Genomic DNA, 22863 nt, shown 5'->3' on the forward strand with positions numbered 1-22863 from the left:
CTTGTCTCAAAAGGTAAGATGGAAGTGGTTGAGGGAAGTACTGGGCATCGACCTCTGGTCTGCATATGAAAACATACATGCAGGCACATGTGTACACACACATGCACTTAAAAAAAAGGAAAAAAAGAGTGAAGGAGGGGAGCTGAAAAGAAAATCATCAGGAAAGAAAGTTAAAGATTTTAGGTAAATGACTGATACCACATAACTAGAAAAACAAGGATGGGGTAGAAGGAGAAGTGACAGCTCCTTACTACAGCTCCTTACTGGGGAAAAACGAGGAGGAGGAGTAAATGGAGATGACAAGCCAGTCCTAGTAATTATTTCACAGGGATTCACTTTCTTATTTTCCGGTTTCTGAGGTGGAAATAATTTTATGTGAAATTTTCCTGTAAAGATTTAAAAAAACACAAGGAAAACTTCTATCCATGAGAATATTTATAGTTAGCTTGAATATTTTTTTTATATCTGTAGGACATAAGTGCTCCAAATGAGTGAACTAAAAATTATAGAATATTCAACTGAAAGAATAGGGTGGGTGCTAAAGAAAAGGGTTTCTCTGTGTAGTTTTGGTACCTGTCCTGGATCTCGCTCTGTAGACAAGGCTGGACTTGAACTCATAGAGACCCGCCTGGCTCTGCCTCCTGAGTGCTGGGAATAAAGGTTTGCGCCACAGCTAACCAGCCAGACTTACCATTTTAAAAACTTGATAAAAACATTTAGGGAAAGGGGCTTTTAACAAATAGAACTATGAATTAGTTTTTTTTTTTTATATATTGTGATTTGACCCCAAAAATGGCTAAGATTAAACTTTATGTTGATTATAGTTTTTGAGAATCATTAAAATTCATGTCGTCCTTTGTGCAGGCTAGTTTTATGTCAATTTGGCACAAGCTCGAGTCTTTTGGGAAGAGAGAATCTCAATTGAGAAAACACCCCCATCAGATTATCCTATAGGGGTATTTTCTTGCTTGATGATGTTGTGGCAGAGCCCTGCTCACTGTGGGTGGCACCACCCCTAGGCAGGTGTTCCTGGGGTGTGTAAAACAGCAAGCCATGAAGAGCAAGCCTGTAAGCAGCGCTCCTCCATGGCCTCTGCTTCAGTTCCTGCCTTTAGTTCCTTCCCTGACTTCTCTCAGTGATAGACTATAATCTTGCAAGATGAAGTAAACCCTTTCCTCCCCAAGTTGCTTTGGTCAGTGTTTATCACACCAACAGACACCTAACAGACACAGAAGACTGGTAATGGAATGGACTTGAGATTTAAAAACAACAATAAATTTCTGTGTCATTATTTGTGAGCTGGCGGCCCAAAGAAAAGCCCGCCTACAAAAACCCTTCTGTTAATCTTGTAAAAGTATGATTTGGGAATACTTTTTATTCTTGGAGAGACAATAAGCCAGTTCAGAACACACTCAGCCTTCCAGACGATGGGCCATGTAGAAAATGTCTCTCTTGTACCTGACACAGTTAACACCTGTATCATTTAAGTTGTAAATTTTCTTCTGCCCAGATGTCTTTGAACTTAGAGAATTTACAAATGTTGCATTAGTTCATTTTCTTGTTACTGTGGCCATACCTGACAGAAGCAGCTGGAAGGAGGAAGGGTTCACTGGCCTGTGCTGTGAGGGGATGTGGTCCACCATGGCGGGGGAGCTGTGATTGTGGGCAGGTGGGGTACCCGTCACCTGCTTCTGTAGCCAGGAAGCAGAAATGAAGGAATCCAGCCTGTGGGATGATGCCACCCACACTGATGCCAGATAGTCACTCAGTTTAACCTTTCTAGAAGCACCCTCATGCATACTTCAGAGGTAGTGTGGCTCTCAGGGTTGTCCAGTTGGGAGTGACTGTTAACCACCACAAGTGTGTGACATGGTGGGCTGTGCAGGGAACTGCCTAGAGAGGTCAAGGGAAGCATTTGTCCTCAGACAGGCTCCCTGTTTGCTTGTTCCAGGTGGATGCCATGTACACCAACGTCAAAGTGACTAACATTTGCTCTGACGGAACACTCTACTGTCAGGTGCCCTGCAAGGGTCTGAACAAACTCAATGACCTTCTACATAAGACAGAGGACTACTTCCACTGCAAGGTATGGTGGAGCACCACCTCCTAAGATCAGCCTCAGACTGCAAGCAGGGGGCTCAGGATGTGTTGGGGTGAATAATTGTTTAAGTGGAGACGGATGTTTCAAAACGGTGGGTAGAAAACCCAGGTTGCAGAGCTTTGGGGAAAAACTCCCGCTCCTGCTTTGTAACATGCAGGTGCAGCAGTGTGTTCCAGTGAAGTAACCACGGAGATAGTTGCAACACTGCCTAGAACAGTGCCTGGCATGTAGGAAGCATTCAGCAATGCAATACTTAGTTACTTACTGCAGGCAGCTGGTGCATCCTAAGCACACTGCCTGTGACTGTCCTCAGGAGCCAGCTTGTCAGGCATCCCCCTCCAGCTCTCTCTCGGCTGAGGAGAGACAGCCCATCCATGTGGTTCTATGGCTCAGTTGTGTGGGCCCCTTCCTCTGCCTCTCCCTCTTCCCTTCCCTCCTTCCTTTCATCCTGAATCAGGACATGCAGAGGTTTTAAGTCACTAATAGGATTTCCTTACCTCTGGATTACATACTTGTAACCCAGAATGTGCTGTGGTTTCCAGATAACCAAACTCTTGCTTCAGCCCTGTCCTGTCACCCCTGGAAGGGAACCCTTTTCTTTTACCACAAAGGATGGCTAGCACCTCAACTTACTCCGTTCAGCTTTATGTTTTGGCTACTTGGCTACTCCCTGCCTTATGGTAGAGCAGTGGTTCTCAATGTTCCTGATGCTGTGACCCTTTAATACAGTTCATGTTGTGGTGACCCCAACCATAAAATTATTTGTTGCTACTTGATATCTGTAACTTTGCTAGTTTTGAATTGTAATGTAAATATCTGATTTGTGGTCTCCATGGGGGTCATGACCCATGAGTTGAGAACCACTGGGGTAGAGACAGTTGTCAGTTTTCTCCATTCCTTATTTAGTTTTGTACATTGAATGTGTAGTCTGAAATGGGTGTTGAATAACTTGAACTCTTACTCATGCTGTCTGGAGTGGAGGCATCAGATACATAACTTTACTCCTTTATGTTAGAGATGTCATATTTATTATATATACATTATATTCATATATATTTAATTAATTTTATAATTATAAATATATTACATGTATATACATTTAAAATGAAATAATTAAAAATAATATATAAACTATAAATTATATAAATACAATATATCATAAAATATATATTATAAATTATATTATTATATGTAATATATGTTTATATATACATGTATAGTGTGTATGTATGTAAAGTTTCATTTGCTGATTGAGTTTGGGAAAATAGGAGACCCCCAGAGAGACTAACTTTGTGAGGATTCATTTGTCCTAATAACCCAGGATGCTATAGAGTACTTGACATTTCCTCGTGCTATGCCACCCAAGGGGAGTCCTTGTCCATAGAGACTAGCAACAGTCACCAGAACAGCAAGCCCTGGGAAGGCTCTAAGTGCAGGCTGGGGCAGAAGAGGGGCTGGGGAGAACCTGCCATTTGTTAGCATCTCAGGCACCAATGTCTGTGGTGATAATACTTCTTAGTTTGGATGAAAAAGAATTAACCAGTAACATGAAGTTAAATGTTAAAAGGCGGAGGGAAGAGGCCTTCATGGCTGACTCAGTCTCCTGACTTCATCTGCTCTCTGCTTGGGTCGGATCCAGCAGCCCTTTTCTTGTGTAACTAGTAGAGCCAGAGCCCATGTGAGCCCCCCAACTGACCCTGCCAACATTGTAGACACTGTAAGTGTCAGTCTGGGAGCCGTACGTGCGAGTGAGTGAACTGGTACTAGCAAGCGGGACAGCAGAAGGCTGAGTCTTTAGCACCTGGTAAGCTTGCTGTGCCTACTGCAGCTGTTCCTGGGAGGAGAGAAGTCTGACTGTCTGTGGGTAAACAGTCCATGCCTCCACGCTGCTCCAGGGCTGCAGCCATACTTGCCGAGAGTAAGAACTGTTCCTTGATTTTCTGTTTCTTAGCACATGACCTCTGAGTACTTCATCTCGCTACCCTTCTGTGGGAAGATCTGCCTCTTCCATTGCAAAGGAAAATGGTTACGAGTGGAGGTAAGATCAGCCCCTTGATTTGTAAAGATTATTGTGAAGTGTTTCATATATACAAACAGATTTTCTCATAGTACAGTAACCATGCTTGCACTTATCACCAGTTTCTGACAGCCAAGATGGCCATATGGTTTGAGCCCCATTCTCATCCTCCTGCTTCCGCTCTGAGGCAGCCAGCAGCTGAATTTCTTTGTTTTTAGTATATTTATAACTACACATGGCTTTGCTATGTATTACATATACAATAGAATATATATATATATGTATACTAGAACTATAGAGATAAATATGTATTTAGAATATTCATAGTAAAAAAAATGTAGACAGGGTGGTGGTGATGCACACTTTAATCCCAGCACTCCGGAGGCAGAGGCAGGCAGATCTCTGTGAGTTCGAGGCCAGCCTTGTCTCCAGAGTGAGTTCCAGGACAGGCACAGCCAGGCTGTTACACAGAGAAACCCTGTCTTGGGAGAAAAAAAAAATAGGACTAGGGAGATGGCTCCGTCAGTAAAGTGCTTGCTGAACAAGCATGAGGACTCCACGTAAAGAGCCAGGCACCGCAGCAAGTACCTGTGATCCCAGCTCGGGGGAGGCAGAGGAACCCTGGGGCAGCCTTGCTGAGTTGATGCACTTGAATTAGTGAGCTGTGCATTCACTGAAAGATCCTGTTTAAAAAACAAGGTATAGAGTAATGGAAGAATATTCTCACCAACCTCTGGCCTCTACATGCGTGTGCACATTTGTGCTCTCACACATGTGTGTACACACACACACACACACACACACACACACACACGAACACACACACACGAACACACACACGAATGATTAAATAAACTTCTTTAAATCTTACGTAAATAAGCATCAATGTATTAATCTTCTGAAGCATGTCTTTCACTCATTGTGAGACTGAGTTCTGGTGCTGTAGTAGTCTGTTTCCGTGCTGTGTAATGCAGCAAGAGGAAGAGTCCACCACTCTCCCACCACTCTCCCAATGAGTATTTGTGGTTTTGTTGCCACTATGAACTTCCTGTGTGCAGTATTTCTAAGAATCACAGGAAACCAACCCTAGAAGACAGGAAACGTCATTTAAGTGTTTCAACAGATTGACTGTCCTGACCTTCCCTTCAGTAAGGCTCAGCCATCCTAGCCGAATGAAAGCAGCAATTCTAGAGTGATTACTGCCTTTGATGTGACTTAGTTCCCAGAAGTCTGAGAGGTAGGGTATGTGTCACGTGCTCAGCATGGTATTATTGAGCTCTTAAAGCTCTGTTGTTTAGTTGATAATATGTAAATATACAGATCTGTTTTTAATTTAAAAAATAATTCAAGACTCCCTGAAGAGTTAACAAGAGTAATGTGAAGAGGCCCCACTTAGCCTGTTAACATCTTGTGTAATCGGTCTCGATTCCCAAACCAGGAGATGAACATAAATAGAAGTAACTGATGTGCAGGATTTCCCTCGTTTCTCACATTGTTCCACAGTGTTCTTTTCTGCCCTGGGATCCAGTCTGGATGCCCCGTTGGATTTACCTTCATGTTTCCTCTAAACCCTCTGACATGCTACTAGTTGGTCTTCGTTTTTAATGACTCTAAAGAGTAGTGCCATTTTGTAAATTCTCTTTCAAATTGAGATTTGTATCTAAGTTTCTGCTTTGTATTTTGGGGGGAAAAAGTGTTTCTTAGTGTGTGTACAAATACTTTGATAGCAATTGTTTAAATGATGTCTTTGTTCTTGACAGTTCTCCAAGAATTGCTAGGCTCTGTGGAGTTCCCCATTGCTGAACAGTAATTTGGGCTTTCTTTTATCCCTCTGACTTTTTGAGCTTCAGATTTTTTTCAGTTGGCAGAAATGATTAAAAATCACCAAGTTTTATAGTAAAATTGTAAAATATGTTATTTTCAAAGCATTTTCCCTCTACAAGTAAAATTCCATCTTGAATTATTGATGTTCTTTATTATGATATAAGAATTTTCCAACACATTTTAATATTTTAAAAATAACATCATCTAATTAGCAGTATTTGGAGAATTAGAGAAATAGTAGACACTGGTGGCCTTACAGTGATTTGCTGGTCAGTTCTGTTTTCTGACTGTCGAGTGACTTAGAAGAAAGGCTCCATGCTGTAGTCTAGAATATTAACTGATCGTTGGGGTGTTTTCCTGACCCTGCGGCGCTGTGGGGGGTGAGGGTGGCAGTGTGTCATCCTCCCCTGTGATAGTAGTGAGCCAGGGATCCTCTCATTGCAGATCACGAACGTTCACAGCAGCCGGGCACTTGACGTTCACTTCCTGGACTCTGGCAATGCAACATCCGTGAAAGTTTCGGAGCTCAGAGAGATCCCCCCTCGCTTCCTGCAGGAAATGCTCGCCATCCCCCCTCAGGTACGACCTGTCTCGGCCTAGAGGTCTGCAGAGAGCTTCCTGCCTGTTGATCAACCATGCCAGTCCTGATCGTGCTCATGCGCAGTCTCAGTTTGTAAGCAGATTGCAGAGTGGATGTTTACAGAAGTGAATCGGACTGTCTACAGAAGAAGTCCAGTCACATTTACTGACCACTGTTTAGTAAACGCTGTTTTCAAGAACACTGAGTCATTATGTTGTTACCCAAGTAGAGGTGCCATTGTAATAATCACATGCCAGTTCTGACATCTAACTAGCCAGCCTTTAGGGTGGTGTATGTAAGGGTTTATTCCCAGGGCTGCTGTTTATTTGCCTCGCCATTCTTTTGGAAATGTGTTTATATATACTCATTTTCCTGTAAGACTTTCTCCCATGTGAGAAATGGGAGTGATAACATTAACCATAGCCTGTCCTCTTACAGAGCATTCAGATGACAGTTGTGAATCATAAACCTGTCGGTATTGTTAAGAAGCACTGACTACCTTGAGAGAAAATAGAGGATTTTTATAGGAATATAATATATATTCTAGTAAATATTATATTCTATTAAATATTTATATATATATATAAGTAATTAGTGTATAACACATAAATAATATATAATTAATTACTGTGTTCTTTTAAATATTAATGGTCATATTCTATTAAATATTTAATATTCTATTAAAATATTAATATACTGACTATATTCTGTTGCATATTCTATTAAATATTTATAGATACATAATCTATGTGAAAATAGAAATATTTACTATGTAAATTAATATGATTAATTGAGTATTACGTTCTATTAAATATTCATTTGCATCAGTCATGGTGGGCATGCTTCTAAAATCCCAGCCCTAGGGAGGTAGAGGCAAAAGGGTCAAGAGTTCATGATCATCCTTGGCTACACAGTGAGTTTAAGGTTCGCCTGGATTCCTTGAGACCTGGTCTCAGGAAACAAGAAACAAAAAAGGACTACATGATGCCCCTTGACTTCTCCAGAAGTTACCCTCACCATCAGGACCAGCGTCGAAAGCATGGTTTGTTGTGACTAGCATGGCTGTAGAGTTTCTCTCAAGTCTCCATTGCCTTTCCTGACACAGACAGTTACGGAGAAGAATTTGGCTCTCGTGCAAGCCTGTTTTCAGAATCTCTTTTACCCTGTTGATGTGCAGCCATAATACCGGAAGTCCACAGTCCTGGGAATGCTACTGTTGCTGTGACACAGCTCTGCCCTTTCTGTCTCCTCGTGGCCATGTCCACCTAAGGCCTGTATCGTATTGACAAGGTCTCCCTGGCTGGAGAGAGGGCCTTCAGGCTTCCTCCTGCTTCTCTGAAAGTCACATACCACTCCCTTCTTTATGCTGCAGTGGTGTGGTAACAGACATTAAACACCTTTTTTCTTCCTGCTAATCTCAGCTAGATTCCTTCTTTGATAAGTGTGATGACTACTCACTACAGGTCCCTTAAGGCCAGCTTGCCCAGCCCCTAGTTAACATCTGTCTCCCCAAGAGGGCTAAGTCACAGAAGCAAACCCGTAAAGGTTGTATTCAGCTCTTCATTTTAAGATACTTTAAATGTGAATAGATTGCCAGGATTAAAAAGTAGTATTTTTCTCTCAGTAAAGAGCTTATTTCTAGCATCTATTTAAATCATTTAGAAAATCTGATTATATTAAGTGCCCTCTTTTGGTGGCAGAGCTGCTGGGTATTCTGTGGTCTTTCCTGCCAGCAGAGCCTATACTTAGCTGTGCACCAGTCTATTAGTCTATTAGAGTCTTCCTCCCTGTTTCCTCTGCCCACAGGCCCTGCAGAGTGTTCTCTCCACTCTGAATGGCCTGGTCATCACCTGCAGCTTTTCCGGGGCATGGCAGGTGCTTAGCATAAGAGAAATCTCAGCAACAGTGTGGGGTAGCTTTCATGTCTGTCACGAGATTTCCTCCCTCAGTTCGAGACCCACATGTGACTGAGGGAGTCCCTGAAGTCAGTCTCCCTCCTGTGGCATTCTGAAGTAGCTTGGAAAGTAAGAGAGCACTGAGGGAGTGATGCACTTGGGTACCTGTAGATTTAAGGCATTTTGTCTCTAATTCTTGTCTCTGCCTCCTTCAGGAGGTGAGCACAAGTGCTCAGCACCCATGGGTCTCTCGGGAGATTCTGCGTGAAGTAGATAAGCTTCCTTTGAGACTTCTGCTGTGAAACCAGGTTGTTGCAGGTGTCCCGTCTGTTCTGCTCTGTGACCTGCCACAGGCTGCTCTTGACTGTTTCACCATCCATAAAATGGAGCCCAGAATATGTTAGACCAGAAGGATTGTGGGGTGACACAGTGTCTGGTATAAGCCCCCTGTCCCCTGGGAGGATTAAAAAAGTCAAATAAAAAGCCAGTAGTGACATAAATAGACAGCATGGCAGACAGGCAGACCACGGACTGACTGCCGTTATCTGCTGCAGCGTCTGGCTTTAGGGAGGTAGACGTTACATGTCCTACCTATTTTAAGATAGTGTGTTTTGTTTTGTTTTGTTTTGTTTTTCAGGCTATAAAGTGCTGTTTGGCTGATCTTCCGCAGTCCATTGGCATGTGGACACCAGATGCTGTCCTTTGGCTAAGAGATTCTGTTTTGAATTGCTCTGACTGTAGCATTAAGGTTAGTTATCTTCCTGGTTCTGGGATGTCTGCGAAGAGCTGGAGCTTGGGGTTCACATGGATGAATTTTACCTCACTGTTGTAAATGGACACCTTCACACCAGACATGTTTTTACTTCCAAGAGATGAATTATACATGTAGCTGTAAGATATTTCATGGCTGATTTCTATTTAAAGAGTTACCCTATCTCCTGTATTATTACAACTCCCTTTTTCCTATTATTAATAAGGTAACAGAGGTACTTAGTTCTCGACTGCAGTTTTTCTTGCTAAGTGAAAAAGAATTAAATTGACTTGTGATCAAGTCAGTTGATATGTGATCATATCTCTGAATAAATGTTTTTAAGACAATAACTATCTTTTCCTAAAATAGAGTGGATTGTGAACAGGCCATCCACTGCTAACCCTGGTGATTGTGAACAGGCCATCCACTGCTAACCCTGGTGATTGTGAACAGGCCATCCACTGCTAACCCTGGTGATTGTGAACAGGCCATCCACTGCTAACCCTGGTGATTGTGAACAGGCCATCCACTGCTAACTCTGGTGATTGTGAACAATTCATCCAGTGCTAATCCCAGTATTTTCCCATTTTTTCTGAAGCTTTTTAGCTTGTTGCTCGAATTTCTAGGATGAAGAATTTAGGCACCTCTCTCAGCTCCTAAACCCATGCAGACAGTGTTGTTGTATGTAAACCTGGAGCTGAAATCCTTGAGCCATAGCTTCCCAGAGATCTGAATCATTTCCCCCAGCCCTGACCCTCCTGTCTCTGTGCATGTGGAGTCCAGGCCGCTGTGCTGCTGCTGCTGCTGCTGCTGCTGCTGCTGCTGCTGCTGCTGTGGAACATGCACATTGCATGCTTCACACAGTTTAATTATGCCTGTTTTATGGGCTTCATTTGTTACATGATAGATAGTAAGTATTGTTTTCTCACCTACTCATAAGACAAAGTTTGGGGTACATACTAAAAATTTTTCTTGTTTTTCCTTTTGGGAGAGTGTCTTGCTTTGTAGCCCTGGCTGGACTGGAACTTGCAATAATCCTCTTGCCTTAGGCCCTGAAGTGCTACTGTTATTAGCTCGTGTCATCACTCTTAGCTTAAAAGTACTTTTATTGGTTAATGTTAATGGTACTCCTGTATCATAAATATCCAAATGAATTAGTCAGTATTTCAGTAGACATTGAAGGATGGATTATAGAGATGCATCTCACTGAGGGAGGAGGACACTCTCAAAGGAAACTGTCCTAGATGGGCTGCTACCCTCTTCCGCCTGTGTCCCTGTCTTCATTTTGTGTCCTCTTTGATGGGTGATAGACATAGTGTCCCATTTTTGTCCTTAAGACAAACTGGAGGAGCTGATGAGAATCACTAAGTCACCCAGACTTTCAGACACCCATGGGGCAGTCACATGACCACTGCATGGTATTCCCACATGGACACTCCCTGGCAGGAGGAGCAGGTGGGAAGTGGGAAGGTCTCTCATTTGGTGGCACTGTCCTTCTCGTCTTCTCCCCGGCTGCTCTGTGTGACTGGGAAGGGAAGATAGAGACTGGGACCAACACAGAATTAGGATCTGAGGTCCCAGGGGATTGCCAGCCTGGGGGCCTCTGGCTCAGGGTGGGGGCAGGTGCAGGGAAGCGTACTGTTTTGTTCTGTGTGGGTTCTGGCATGTCATTAATTTAAAGATGAATCCTGCTGCCTTCACACGCCTTCCCCTCAGGGCAGCAGCCATGTCTTACATTACAGGGTTATTTTTCAGTTGCGATTTCCATACGATTTGCTGGTGTTTTATAGATGTTTTGTCTCAGTGCCTATTAGGCTGTGAGAGGTAATTCATCTTACCACAGATAATTGTTTTACAAAATTCTCTGCTTTGATATTTAAGGTTAATATTATAACCGCTTCTCAGAATCTAATATCAACATGGATTTTCTGAATTGCTTTTTTACGTTTTCCAAAGGTTACAAAAGTGGATGAAACCAAGGGGGTCACATATGTGTACTTATTTACTCCTAAGAACTTCCCTGACCCTCATCGCAGCATTAACCGGCAGATCACAAACGCAGACCTGTGGAAGCACCAGAAAGATGTGTTCCTGAGTGCCGTGTCTGGGGCGGTCAGCTCACCTGGCAGCAGGAACAGCAGCACACCTGTACCCGGCAGCCCTGGAGAGGGTCTCAGGAAGAGCCACCCAGAGGTCCTCAGAAAGTCCCTGCTGGACCACACCAGCTCCTTCTCCTTGGAGGAACTGCCCCCTCCAGTCCACCTGTCAAAGTCAGGGGAACACATGGATGTGTATGTGCCCGTGGCCTGTCACCCAGGCCATTTTGTCATCCAGCCTTGGCAGGAGATCCATAAGCTGGAAGTGCTGATGGAAGAGATGATCCTGTACTACAGTGTGTGCGAGGAGCGCCACATAGCGGTGGAGAAAGACCAAGTGTACGCTGCCAAAGTGGAGAATAAGTAGGTCCTGGCCTAGCCCCTGTTCCTCTGCTAAGAATCTGTAGAACGGTCATGAGGGTCCTTAGTGTCCAGGAGACTTGGTCTGCACAAATGAGAATTTTGAGAGAAACGTGGATTTGAGGACTTGTGAGATTTTTTCATGTTTAAAATGCTAACATTATATAAAACTCTACTAACCATTTTCCTGTTAAGAGTTTTATACATAACATGAAGTCTTAAGTGTTTACCCTATTTTCCTATTAGAGAAAATGTTTTTATTCAGAAAATAATTCTTGTTAATAATTAATGACTTATTTTTAAATTGTTTATTATGGAAAACTTAGAGAACAAAACATTTAAGAAACTAAAACTAGCTTTCCAGACATAATAGTTCAGCCACTTCCTTAATTTTTCCAGTTTTGTTTATGTATTTGTATCATTGATACGCTGTTACCAAGTTGTACTTGCTTTTTCAGAACTAATATTCTGTGCTAGAAATCTCTCAGTAACAGTTTATGGCTGAGTGATAATCTGTCTTGTGGGGAAGCATAGTTAGCATTCTCTTTAGTTAGGTAGGTTCCCCCAGATCCTTGAGTGTATAAGTAGTAATAGGTATTACTATAAATAACAAACCACTGTCTCCACCTCTGATTATCTTAGAGAGTCTTTGGGAAGACCTGCTCTGGTTGAAGGATGCACAGGTCCCGGCCTGTGTTGTCACTTGCCTCCTGCTAGTTGTCGCACCTTTTCAAGGAATGATGTGCACTGTTGGTCTCACTGTCCCTGGGCCCTCATGTCACACCTCCTTCCCCTGAACCATCAGGGTGTGCTGGGTCTGCCCTGTGCAGGAGCACAGGGTCCCCACTCTGCACTCCTGCCATGGCATCCTAGGAAGTGAAGAGCCACCATAGGGGAGGCAAGCTTCTGAATGCTGAACGCCAAGATATCTGTCTGTCTGTCTGTCTGTCTCTCTCTCTCTCCCTCTCTCTCTCTCCCCTCTCTCATACTTTAAAAGATCAAACTGCTAAATTTTTTACACAAAATACTTCTTTCTTAAGATATTAAACATAGACATATAGAAAATGTCATTTTTATGGGAGAAAAAACCAGTTTTTAACTCTAAAATGTGAAAAAGAGTAATGGTGCTCATTTTGAAAAGCATGAACCTGTGTCATAAAGCTTTTCATCTGTAAAAGCCATTTTTGTTGTGTCACTTTTTTATTTACAACGCTAAGCATGAGTGGGCTTGACTCTGTAGAAATCTGTCTCAGTAAGAACTCTTTACAGGATAATGTATTTATAGTCAAAACCACCCTCGTGTTAGCTGTCGTGGGAGGTGGGGGTGGGGAGGTGGTGATGGGTAGTGTTGGGAAGACCTGCCTGAGGGAGGGAATCGCCTTCCCACCTGCCCTCCAGCTGTGCCTGCTGGCTCAGCTCTGCCCTGGGACTTGGGGGTTTTAACCAGCTAATTGTTCAGCGATAGTAGATAGTCTATAAATAAGGGTATATTAATGATTTCCTTAAGTGTCGTGAGTTAATCAGTGTTAAGTGTTCAAAGCTTCTATCTTACTTAAGACTTGGGACTATTGAACCTTATTCCAGCTGTGATAAGCTAATACATAGGAATTGACACTGTTTTTAAATCTCTTAATGAGAAGCCCCTGGAAACACATTGAAAGCCTCGATTCTCCTTTCTCACCCAGCCCGAGTCTAACCCCCGGGGAAAGGTCCAGTATCTGTGTTTCTACACTGTGGGTCATGTTTGCTCTAAAATTGACGTCTAGTCCAAACCAGGCTTTTGTGGAAGCGCCTGGCTTCAGAGTTCAACTCAGCAGAAACACACCACTTTCTCCCTGCTCTTCTGCTGCTCTGTACTCAATGGACTGGAAACACGGCCCACTGTCACTTGTCCCTGTAGCTTAGAGGTGATGCTGTTGGTGGAAACCACATGTATTTATTGCTCCCCTTTTTGTCTCTTCCACACATGGGCAGCCTGCAGCCTGACGTTTCCACCCAGGAAACATCCCCTCCAGTCTGCTCTGCAGTTTTCATTCAGCTTATCCTCAGATGGTGGCTGTCACTTGCTAAGTGCCTGTTGTAATGCCAAGTGTTGGGCTAGATGCTTCCAACAACAACGACAATAAAATACAATATTACACATGACTAACTGAGGCTCAAGCCAGAGTGACAACACAGGACAATGGCCAGGGGGATTCGCATTCAGGTGCGCTTGGCTTCCCAACCCCAGGTACTTACTGGGAATCCTTTCTGTGTCCCGTTGTCTGTGAGGCTTGCACATTCTTACCTTCTGCACCTTGAGTCAGCCTCGAGGTTTCTGTCTTCCCTGAGCAGTCCACACTCACATAGAGGGGTAAAGCTGGCCTCATTGCAGGCTTCTAGCTGTGTTTTCTCCTTGGGGCTGCTGTAGGCTTCTGGCTGGTAAACTTGTAGAGAATGCCAGGCCCTGCCACCAGAGGGCAAGTGGAGCAGGCCAGTCAGTTGTTAAGACATCTGTAGGTAGTTTGCCTTGCGCTGTGATGAGCTGCCCTCCTCTACGGCTGAGACCGTCGACTAAACTGGTCCTTTGTAGGTTCACCTTGAAGTCTGTTTTGTTTTGTTTTTACCATTTTAACTGCTGACATAGACCCACTGAAGAAAAACATACCCATGTTGACCGACCAGACTGGGGTGCTTCCCCATGCCCTTTACCCTTCTCAGGTTATTTATCTTAGGGACAAGCTGGAATCTGTGGGGTTGTTTGGTTTTTAACATTTTTCACATGGAATAATTAAAATCATCTATTTTTCTTTCCATTTCTTTTTTAAATGTTTAAAATGTAAGTGTATGCATGTTTTACCTGCATGTATATCTGTTCCTGCAGAGACCAGAGAGGGCATTGGGTCCCCTGGAACTGAACTTAAAGACAGGCATGAGCTGCCATGTGGGCGCTGGGAATTGGACCCAGGTCATTTGGGAGAGCCCCGGTGCACCAAATTGTTTTCATTTTAAACAGAGCAAACAGAGATTTGTTGAGGATAAGAGAGAACTGAGAATGGGAGGGATCCAAGGAGGAATACCCTAAAATGTTCTTTGTTCAAAACTTTCAATCCCTCCCCAACCTGCCGCCACGTCCTCTGTGCCTGCATCATCCCCTAGTCTAGCCTCAGTGGACTGTCTGCTCTCCAGGCCACCACGTCCTCTGTGCCTGCATCATCCCCTAGTCTAGCCTCAGTGGACTGTCGGCTCTCCAGGCCACCACGTCCTCTGTGCCTGCATCATCCCCTAGTCTAGCCTCAGTGGACTGTCTGCTCTCCAGGCCACCACGTCCTCTCAGCTCTGCTCTGTTCTTAACTCAAGCAACTTTGTGGCTTCCATACATCCTACCTGCATCTTCCTTTCCATCTTGCAGACGTGGACCATGTACAGACGTGGCCATCTTGTGTCTCCCCAGATGAAGGGATCCCTTGCCTTGTCCTGACCACCCCATGGCATCTGTTTCAGCCTAAGGATGGTTGGCAGTGCAAGAGTTTCTGCCTTCCCCCAAGGCCTCTGAAGCTGTAGAATGAGCAGAGCGTATGAGAGGAGCCACTGGCACAGCAGGCCGTGGGGGCCGCTGAAGAGAGCGGCCATAGTTGCTTCCAGACATCCAGGACTGATTTTTCTATGTACCATATAATGCTTGCTTCTCTTTGGAATGGCTGTTGACTTTGGCTGTTTTCTCTCTTTAATCCAATGTGCTTCTAGGTGGTACAGGGTGCTTTTGAAGGGAATCCTGACCAATGGGCTGGTGTCTGTGTATGAGCTGGACTACGGCAAGCATGAACTAGTCAACATAAGGAAAGTTCAGCCCCTAGTGGATGTGTTCCGAAAGCTGCCATTCCAGGCGGTCACCGCTCAACTTGCAGGTAATTTCTGCAGTGTGACTCAGCTGCAGTGGAGTCTAAACTCTCCTTCTAGGTTCTTAGCAAGTGCAGGATCACTAGTTAGCCTACTGCACGTTGTTTCGGCTTTTTAATGCTAATAACATCCTGTCCATGACGGAAATCATCTTAATGATCAGCAATCTGTTCTCCCCTCTGCTTTCTGACTCTGGTTGCATGCCTGACATATTTCTAAAGCTGCAGTCCTGGGCCAGATAGAGCGTGGCATCCTGGTTTTCCTCATTCACAGTTTTCCCATTTGGGGGATATAATGTCCTAGATGGGCTAGTTGTCACCCTGACCCCCCAGAGTTGTAGAATGAACGCAGGATCTCATTTGTATGAATGCTTAAGCACAGGTCTATAACTGAGCTACCCCTAGCCTCTGCTAATTATTTTGATGGGTGTAAAGTGTTCCATTGAATCAGTATTTCCCTGTAAACAGTAGTAAAACAGTATTTCCCTGTGAACAGTAATAAAGACAAGCAAAAAGCCATGGAAACTTTCAACCTAAATAACTAATAAGCAGAAAACGTAGTTGTTTTTATGCCAAAGTTACTGCATAAACTACAGGTACACACAGTGGAACATTACACAGTCACAACGTAAGGGCAGGTGCGTGTGCTGTGTGCGTCATAGCACAGCGTACAAACACGTAACTGCTCCATGTACTGACATTGACATGCTTAGCTAGTAGCTCTACGGTGACACTGCCTTGTAGTGTCATCGAATGAGCTCTCCCTTTGCTCTTTTGAGAAGCAGTTCAGGTGTGATTTCCCCGTAATCAGCTGCTGGGACCCCTTAGTTTGAGCAGAGGGTGTAGAGGCCAGCAAGACACCTGTGCTCCCCTGGGCTCTCTCTCTCCTGCTTTCCCTGCTCTCTGTGCTGGAATATTTGGTCTTGCAGCCACCCTGTTCCACTTGACCCTTTTGCTGCTGCCTGAGGCCTTGGCCTGGCCTACCCCAAACAACATGGGACAGTCAGAGAAAGTAGTACAGACAAGGGCATATATGAATCCTGGCTCTAGTGGGAGGCTGGGCAGTGTCTCGTTGTGAACCACTTGCCATTCTCTCTGCCTTTCTGTTAGGATTTAAAGCAGCTTCCCGTGATGATTGACTATAAGGCAAAAGCAGCACTTGGTATGTGGCATGGTCACCAGTCAGTCTGCTTTGGACTGGGCATTGTAGTTGGTTTCTTTAGATTTAATGTTACTCTTTCTTCATTTCCACTTTGAATGCCCAGTTTAGCTGACAGCACATTTTGTCAAATATGTAATCTCACTGCCAGGAGGATTTTCTGAGGATGAGCACCTAGTGTCCCTGCTGCCAGGGAGGGCCTCCAGTGGCCTCGGAGGGCTTTCTGAGTCAGCCATGGTGCTGTAGATGCCTCCAGAAGCACAGCTCTTGCCGTACACCACACCTTTAGTTTCATTTAGCTCCAGATATTTTTATTTTGAGTTTTCATTTTCATTTAGCTCAAAATATTTTTAAATCCCCTTAAGAGTTTCTTCTCGGCCTGTATATTAATTAGAATTGTGTTATTTCTTCTTGGTGGTGTGGGATTTTCCTGCTAGTTCTCTGTTGATCTCCAGTGTAACTCTGTTGTGATTTCTGTTGTTTTGAATTGTTCTGGTGTGTTTGATGTCCCAGAATATGACTCCTGGGACATCAAAGAAGAATTATAGTCTGCTGTTACTGGATGACGTGGCCTGTAGATGTCACTTAAATCCAGTAGATTTATAGTGTTGAGTTCAGTGTATCCTGGAGCTATGTGCCGTGTGTGTGTGTGTGTGTGTGTGTGTGTATGTGTGTGTGTGTGTGTGTGTGTTGTGCCTGTGGTGTACATGAGGGGAGGGGACTATGTGGTGGATATGCATATGTGGGGAGGAATGTGTCCATGTGTGTGGTGTGTGTGTGTGCATATGCATGTACGTATGTGGTATGTTTACAGGTAGAACAGGTGCTGGTGCCATACCTGTTGGTGCTCATGTGGACAACAGAAGCCAATGTCAGCCCCTCCTGTTTTGCTCTGGACTTGGTGTCTGGAGACAAGGTCTTTTCACTGACTGGCTAGATTGACTGGTCAGCAAGCCCCAGGTCCTCCTGTCTCCCTCCACCACTGGAATCACTGACATGCATCATCATGCGAGGGATTTTCCTGAGTGCCTGGGATTGAACTCAAATCCTCGTGCTTGTGTGCTGCCCACTGAGCCACCTCCCCAGCCTGGGCGTCTGTTCCTGCGGGGACTGTAGAGTCTCAGCAGGGATGGTGGGTTCATCTATTTCTTCCCTCAGCTCCAGCCAGTTTTGCCTGGAGCATGTCAGTGGTGTGAAGTTGGGTTTGTCCACATTGAGGACCGTTGATTCTTTTTGAAAAAGAGCCTTTGCCATTGTATCCTGGTTCTCCCTCCCTGTAACTTTTCTCACATTGAAGCCTGTTCTTTCTCAGATGAATGTCCTTGCATGATTATTGTCATCATGGCCTAACTGTCTCCACTCCAGTACCTGTGATATGTGTGTCTTGCAAGTGAGTTTCTGTTACATGCATATAACCAGGCCTTATTTTTTTATCTACTCTGATAATCTCTTTTCATTCATGTGTTTAGGCCAGTGATGTTTAAAGTGATTATTAAGGGCTGGGGAGGTAGGTCAGTTGGTAAATTATTTGTCATGCCAGCACAAGTTTGATCCCCAAAACCCATGTACAAAAATTCTGGGCTTAGTGGCTTCATCTTCATAACCCCAGCATTGAGGCTGAGTCAGGCGGCTCCTGAGGGTTCCTGGCCAGATAGCCCAGCACACTCAGCAAGTTTCAAGCCAGTGAGAAACCTTGTCTCAAAAAACAAGAGCCAGATGGCTGCTGAGGAACAGTACCCAATGTTGTATCCTCTGATCTCCACGTAACAGTCACACACACACATGCAGATATGCCTGTGTGTACATGGGTACTTATACATACAATGTCATTATTAATATAGCTAGATTAACGGCCACCACATTTATGTTTTCTATTTGTTGTTCTTGTTCATCATTCTTATTTTTGTGTTTCATACTCATCTGTCTGTCTGTCTGTATTTTGAGACAGGGTTGCCCATAACCCATGCTGGCCTCAAAGTCCTTATGTAGCCCAGGCTGACCTTGAACTCCTGATATTCCTGTCTTCAAATCCCCAGTGCTGGGATTGCAAGTGCATACCACCATGCCTAGCTGATTTCTGTGTTTTAGTTAAACATTTTATAGGAGTCCATATTCTTGCCTTAATACATCAATTGTATTTCCTTTTCTTAAAACTGCTTTTAGTCAGAGAAGATGGCTCAGTGGATAAAGCACATCCATTCAAGCCTGAGGACCAGAGTTCAAGGTCCTAGAACTCACATGGAAGCCTGGTGTGCTCGATGGCCCACCTGTGGTCCCAGCACTTCAGAAACAGAGACACTGAATCCTGGGAAGCTAGACTAATCAAATCAGTGGACTCTAGGTTCAGTGAGAGACTCTGCCTCGGTAAACAGGGTGGAGAATGACAGAGGAAGACAACTGACGTGAACTTTTGACCTCTGTGTTTATATACACGTGCATGTTTGTGCATCTGGACACACATGAAAAGGGAGGAACCCTGATAGTGGTTGCCCTAGGGTTTGCCACACATATCTACAGCTAATTCAGGTGTGTGTATGTGTGTGTTGAGATAGGATCTCATTTGTAGCTCAGGCTACCCTAGAACTCACTACGTAGCTAAGGATAACCTTGAACTTCTTTAATCCTTTTTCTTTTACCTCCCAAGTGCAAGGATTACAGGTATATGCCTACATGCCAGCTTCAGCTCCTGTGTGTGTGTGTGTGTGTGTGTGTGTGTGTGTGTGTGTGTGTGTGCACGTGCACACACACATGCACAGAAATGCAGATTGCATATGTCAACCAGAAGACAATGTCAGGTGTCTTCCTCAGTCACCCTCTACCTTGTCTTTTAAGATGAACTCTCACTGAACCTGGAGCTGAGTGATTGTGCTAGGCTGGCTAACCAGCAAGCTCCAAGGATCTGTCCACCTGTCCATCTCCCCAGTGTTGGGATTATGCAAGTGCACCACCACACCGGGCTTTTGAATCAGTGCTGGGAGTACAAGCTCGGGTTCTCCTTCCTGTGTGGTAGTCCTTTACCAAGGGCTGTCTCCCAGCCTTCGGGGCTAATTGTAAGTCGTGCTACTCTCCTTCAGTCAATACTAATACCTTATAAACTTCATAAAACAAAGTAATCCTGGAGCAAAATGGTTTCTTCCTCTTCCCCATGGTTACTGCAGCCGTTAGTTTTGTTTATGTATACTAGTTTGCACAATCAAACACTTCAGTGCTAGTGATTCAGATGCACTGACCACTAGGTCAGCTCCAGATAAGAAAAGTAGCCAGACATGGGCCTGCATTCCAGCACTAGGGAGGCTGAGGCAGGAGGATTATGAGTCTGAAGCCAACCTGGGCTGCATAGTGAGACATAGTCTCAAAAGCAGACAACAAGCCGGGCGGTGGTGGTGGTGGTGCACGCCTTTAATCCCAGCACTCGGGAGGCAGAGCCAGGCGGATCTCTGTGAGTTCGAGGCCAGCCTGGACTACCAAGTGAGTCCCAGGAAAGGCGCAAAGCTACACAGAGAAACCCTGTCTTGAAAAACCAAAAAAAAAAAAAAAAAAGCAGACAACAAAAGAATGCATTTTACCTCCACTCACTCTCTGAGGCTTTCCTGTCTTTGCTTAGACCCATTTCATTTTCTTTTCTTCTGAAGGTCTTCCCTCATTCCTTCTGCGGCAGCCTACTGACAGCAGACTCTACCAGTTTTGTTTGTCCGAGAGTCTCCTTCGCCTTCTCCTCTCTTGTTTTTCTTTTCTCTCCCTCCACACCCTGCCCCCCCCCTCTTTGGATTGACCAGGAGCCTTGTGTGTGCCTGGGAAGCCCCGTCTCTGAGCCGCTCATGCGTGTTGGAGGGCTGCTTGAGCAGGGTGTGCAGCGCCGGCTGGAGAGTTACCGCTTCTTGGTAGCCCTTCAGTCTCCGTGCCTCTGTGGTTCTGGTGTCGGTGTAAGTCGGCTCTCTGTCCTGTCCCGGGGTGCTGGCCTTCCCTTGGCTTCTCAACACTTCTGCTGTTTGTGCTTTTCTGAAGTCGGGTGTGATGTGCAGTTGTGTTTAGTGTGACCCTGATTGGAGGTTGTCAAGTCACTACTGCCCAGGAGCTGCTTCTGTCCCCATCTTCCTTCTGGTTCCCACCACACTCACCTTCACACCTTCTGCCCCCATCTTCCTTCTGGTTCCCACCACACTCAGCTTCACACCTTCCTAGTTGTCCGGTTCTTCGCTGTTCAGTTCTGGGTCTCCTTCTGCTCTCACGCCCTTGAGATTGGAGATGCTTTCCTTGGCCCCACAGACCTGCCACTGAGCTCAGCAATGAGTTCTTTTCTCTTTCACTGTTTTCTTTCTTGTTCCCAGCAGTTCTGGTCTTTCTTTCTTTCTTTTTATTCTTACGTCTTTTCTTAAAATTTCCATATTTCTGCTTAAATTGTGCATTGTCTCCTTCTGGTGCTGAGGATAGACCCGGGTGGGCCCCAGGTATGCTAAACAAGCACTTGCCCACTTCAGGGTACCTCAGCATCATCCTCTGTTGTTGAGTGTAGCCTGTCTCCTCCACTGAAACCCTCACTTGTCACTCATACTTCTTTAAATTCCTGCTCTGTGCTCTCTAGCATTCCTGCCATACTGACCAATTCTGAGGGTTGTTCAGTCTCCTCAGACCGTAGCCTTGGCTGTAATATCGCTTGTTTTGGTGGAAGTGAACATGGCGCCTAGGTAAAAGGCGTTCTGAACAGGCCCTCAGTGGTGTAGTGTGAGGTGTTTGGGACTGGGGGTGTCTGTAGTCCCATAATCAGGTCCCACCATGAGTCTGGGGTGAACCTGTGCCCCTGGACTATAAAATTTACTGCCTCTGGGGAGTCCCCCTTGAGGGGAGCAGGATGGCTGTAGGCAGGAGGGGCCTGTGTAAGAGCTGAGCAGCTCTTGGATCCATGGGCTCAGATGAAACATTGTGATCTTTTTATGACTCTATGTTGCAAAAAAATGCACACAGATCATCCGGCCAGTCTTTTCTGTTAACTTACTTTTAACCCACTGTGGTGGGGAAACCATTAAGAAGAATGTCATCAGTATTGGACCGATGCCATTCCCCCTGGCTATCTCAGTTTAGCAGTTTACAGATTAGGTGTAGGAAACGGGAGTGGTCATCACTACGTCCCTTGATAAACAGCGTGAGCATCTCAGAGGATCTGTCTGCAGGTAAGCTTACGGAGAGAAAAAGCTGTAAGCCAGGGAACGTTGATCAGCTGTTCTTCTGGCATAAGTAGGTCTAACCTGGAATACGTAAACTGCTTTGGAACTGATTAAATAGTTCTCCTTCCTGTTGGCTCAGGGAAAGGCAAGAGTGGCCACTCACTGCCCCCTCGCTCCCTGTCTTTCTCCTAGGAGTGAAATGCAGCCAGTGGTCGGAGGAGGCCTCGATGGTGTTCCGAAATCACGTGGAGAAGAAACCCCTGGTGGCATTGGTACAGACAGTTATTGAACACACTAACCCCTGGGACCGGAAAGTCGTGGTCTATCTAGTAGATACATCGCTGCCAGACACTGACACCTGGATTCACGACTTTATGTCACAGTATCTGGTGGAGCTTTCCAAAGTGAATTAATCACTGCTTGAGACATGACAGCTAATGCACATTGTTCCCTCAGCAATAACACAAAATGTGTAGTAGGTTCTCAAAACATCTTATTTTTACTACATGGCTCTGACTGTTGTGGAGGATTGAAAAGAATATGCTTTGTTTGATGAAAGATATTTAACAAATTTTGTTTAACACAGTTGACTTTTCAAAGAAAATTGCACTTGAATTATTAATATATTAGAATAAATGTTTAGCAATGTGAAACCTGATGTCTTAGTTTGCTTTTCTATTGCTGTGGTAAACACCATGACCAAAAGAAATTTGGGGAGAAAGAGTTTATTTGGCTCACAGATCACAGCCCGTCATCAGGGGAGGCCAAGGAAGGAACTCAAGCAGGAATTCAAGCAGACGCCATGGAGAAATGCTGCTTCCTGACTTGTGCCCCGTGGCTTGTTAGACCTCCCAGGACCATAGACCCAGGGGTGTCCCTGACCACAATGGGCTGGGCCCTCCCACATCAGTCATCAAGAAAATGCTCTGTAGCCCTGCCTACAGGCCGGTCTGACGGAGACATTTTCTCAATCGAGGCCCCTTCTTTTCAGATGACATTAGTGTGTCAAGGTGGCACACTAACCCCAGCATAGCTGACTA

The 22863-nt window shown here is 44.8% G+C and overlaps 1 protein-coding gene across 2 annotated transcripts in view; it reads left to right on the forward strand.

Annotated features, from left to right (window-relative positions):
- The window catches only part of Tdrd7 (tudor domain containing 7), a 65109-nt gene extending 42633 nt beyond the window's left edge, over nucleotides 1-22476 (forward strand). For both annotated transcript variants that reach the window (XM_059254289.1, XM_059254290.1), the window contains exons 11-17: nucleotides 1952-2086; nucleotides 4053-4139; nucleotides 6387-6521; nucleotides 9055-9165; nucleotides 11125-11627; nucleotides 15351-15511; nucleotides 22016-22476. In XM_059254289.1, coding sequence (XP_059110272.1) covers nucleotides 1952-2086; nucleotides 4053-4139; nucleotides 6387-6521; nucleotides 9055-9165; nucleotides 11125-11627; nucleotides 15351-15511; nucleotides 22016-22236 — 1353 coding nt within the window. In that variant the 3' untranslated portion in view covers nucleotides 22237-22476. The remainder of the gene's footprint in view (nucleotides 1-1951; nucleotides 2087-4052; nucleotides 4140-6386; nucleotides 6522-9054; nucleotides 9166-11124; nucleotides 11628-15350; nucleotides 15512-22015) is intronic.
- Nucleotides 22477-22863: the final 387 nt, after the last annotated feature.

Source organism: Peromyscus eremicus, chromosome 2, assembly GCF_949786415.1.
Source record: "Peromyscus eremicus chromosome 2, PerEre_H2_v1, whole genome shotgun sequence".
NCBI lineage: Eukaryota > Metazoa > Chordata > Mammalia > Rodentia > Cricetidae > Peromyscus > Peromyscus eremicus.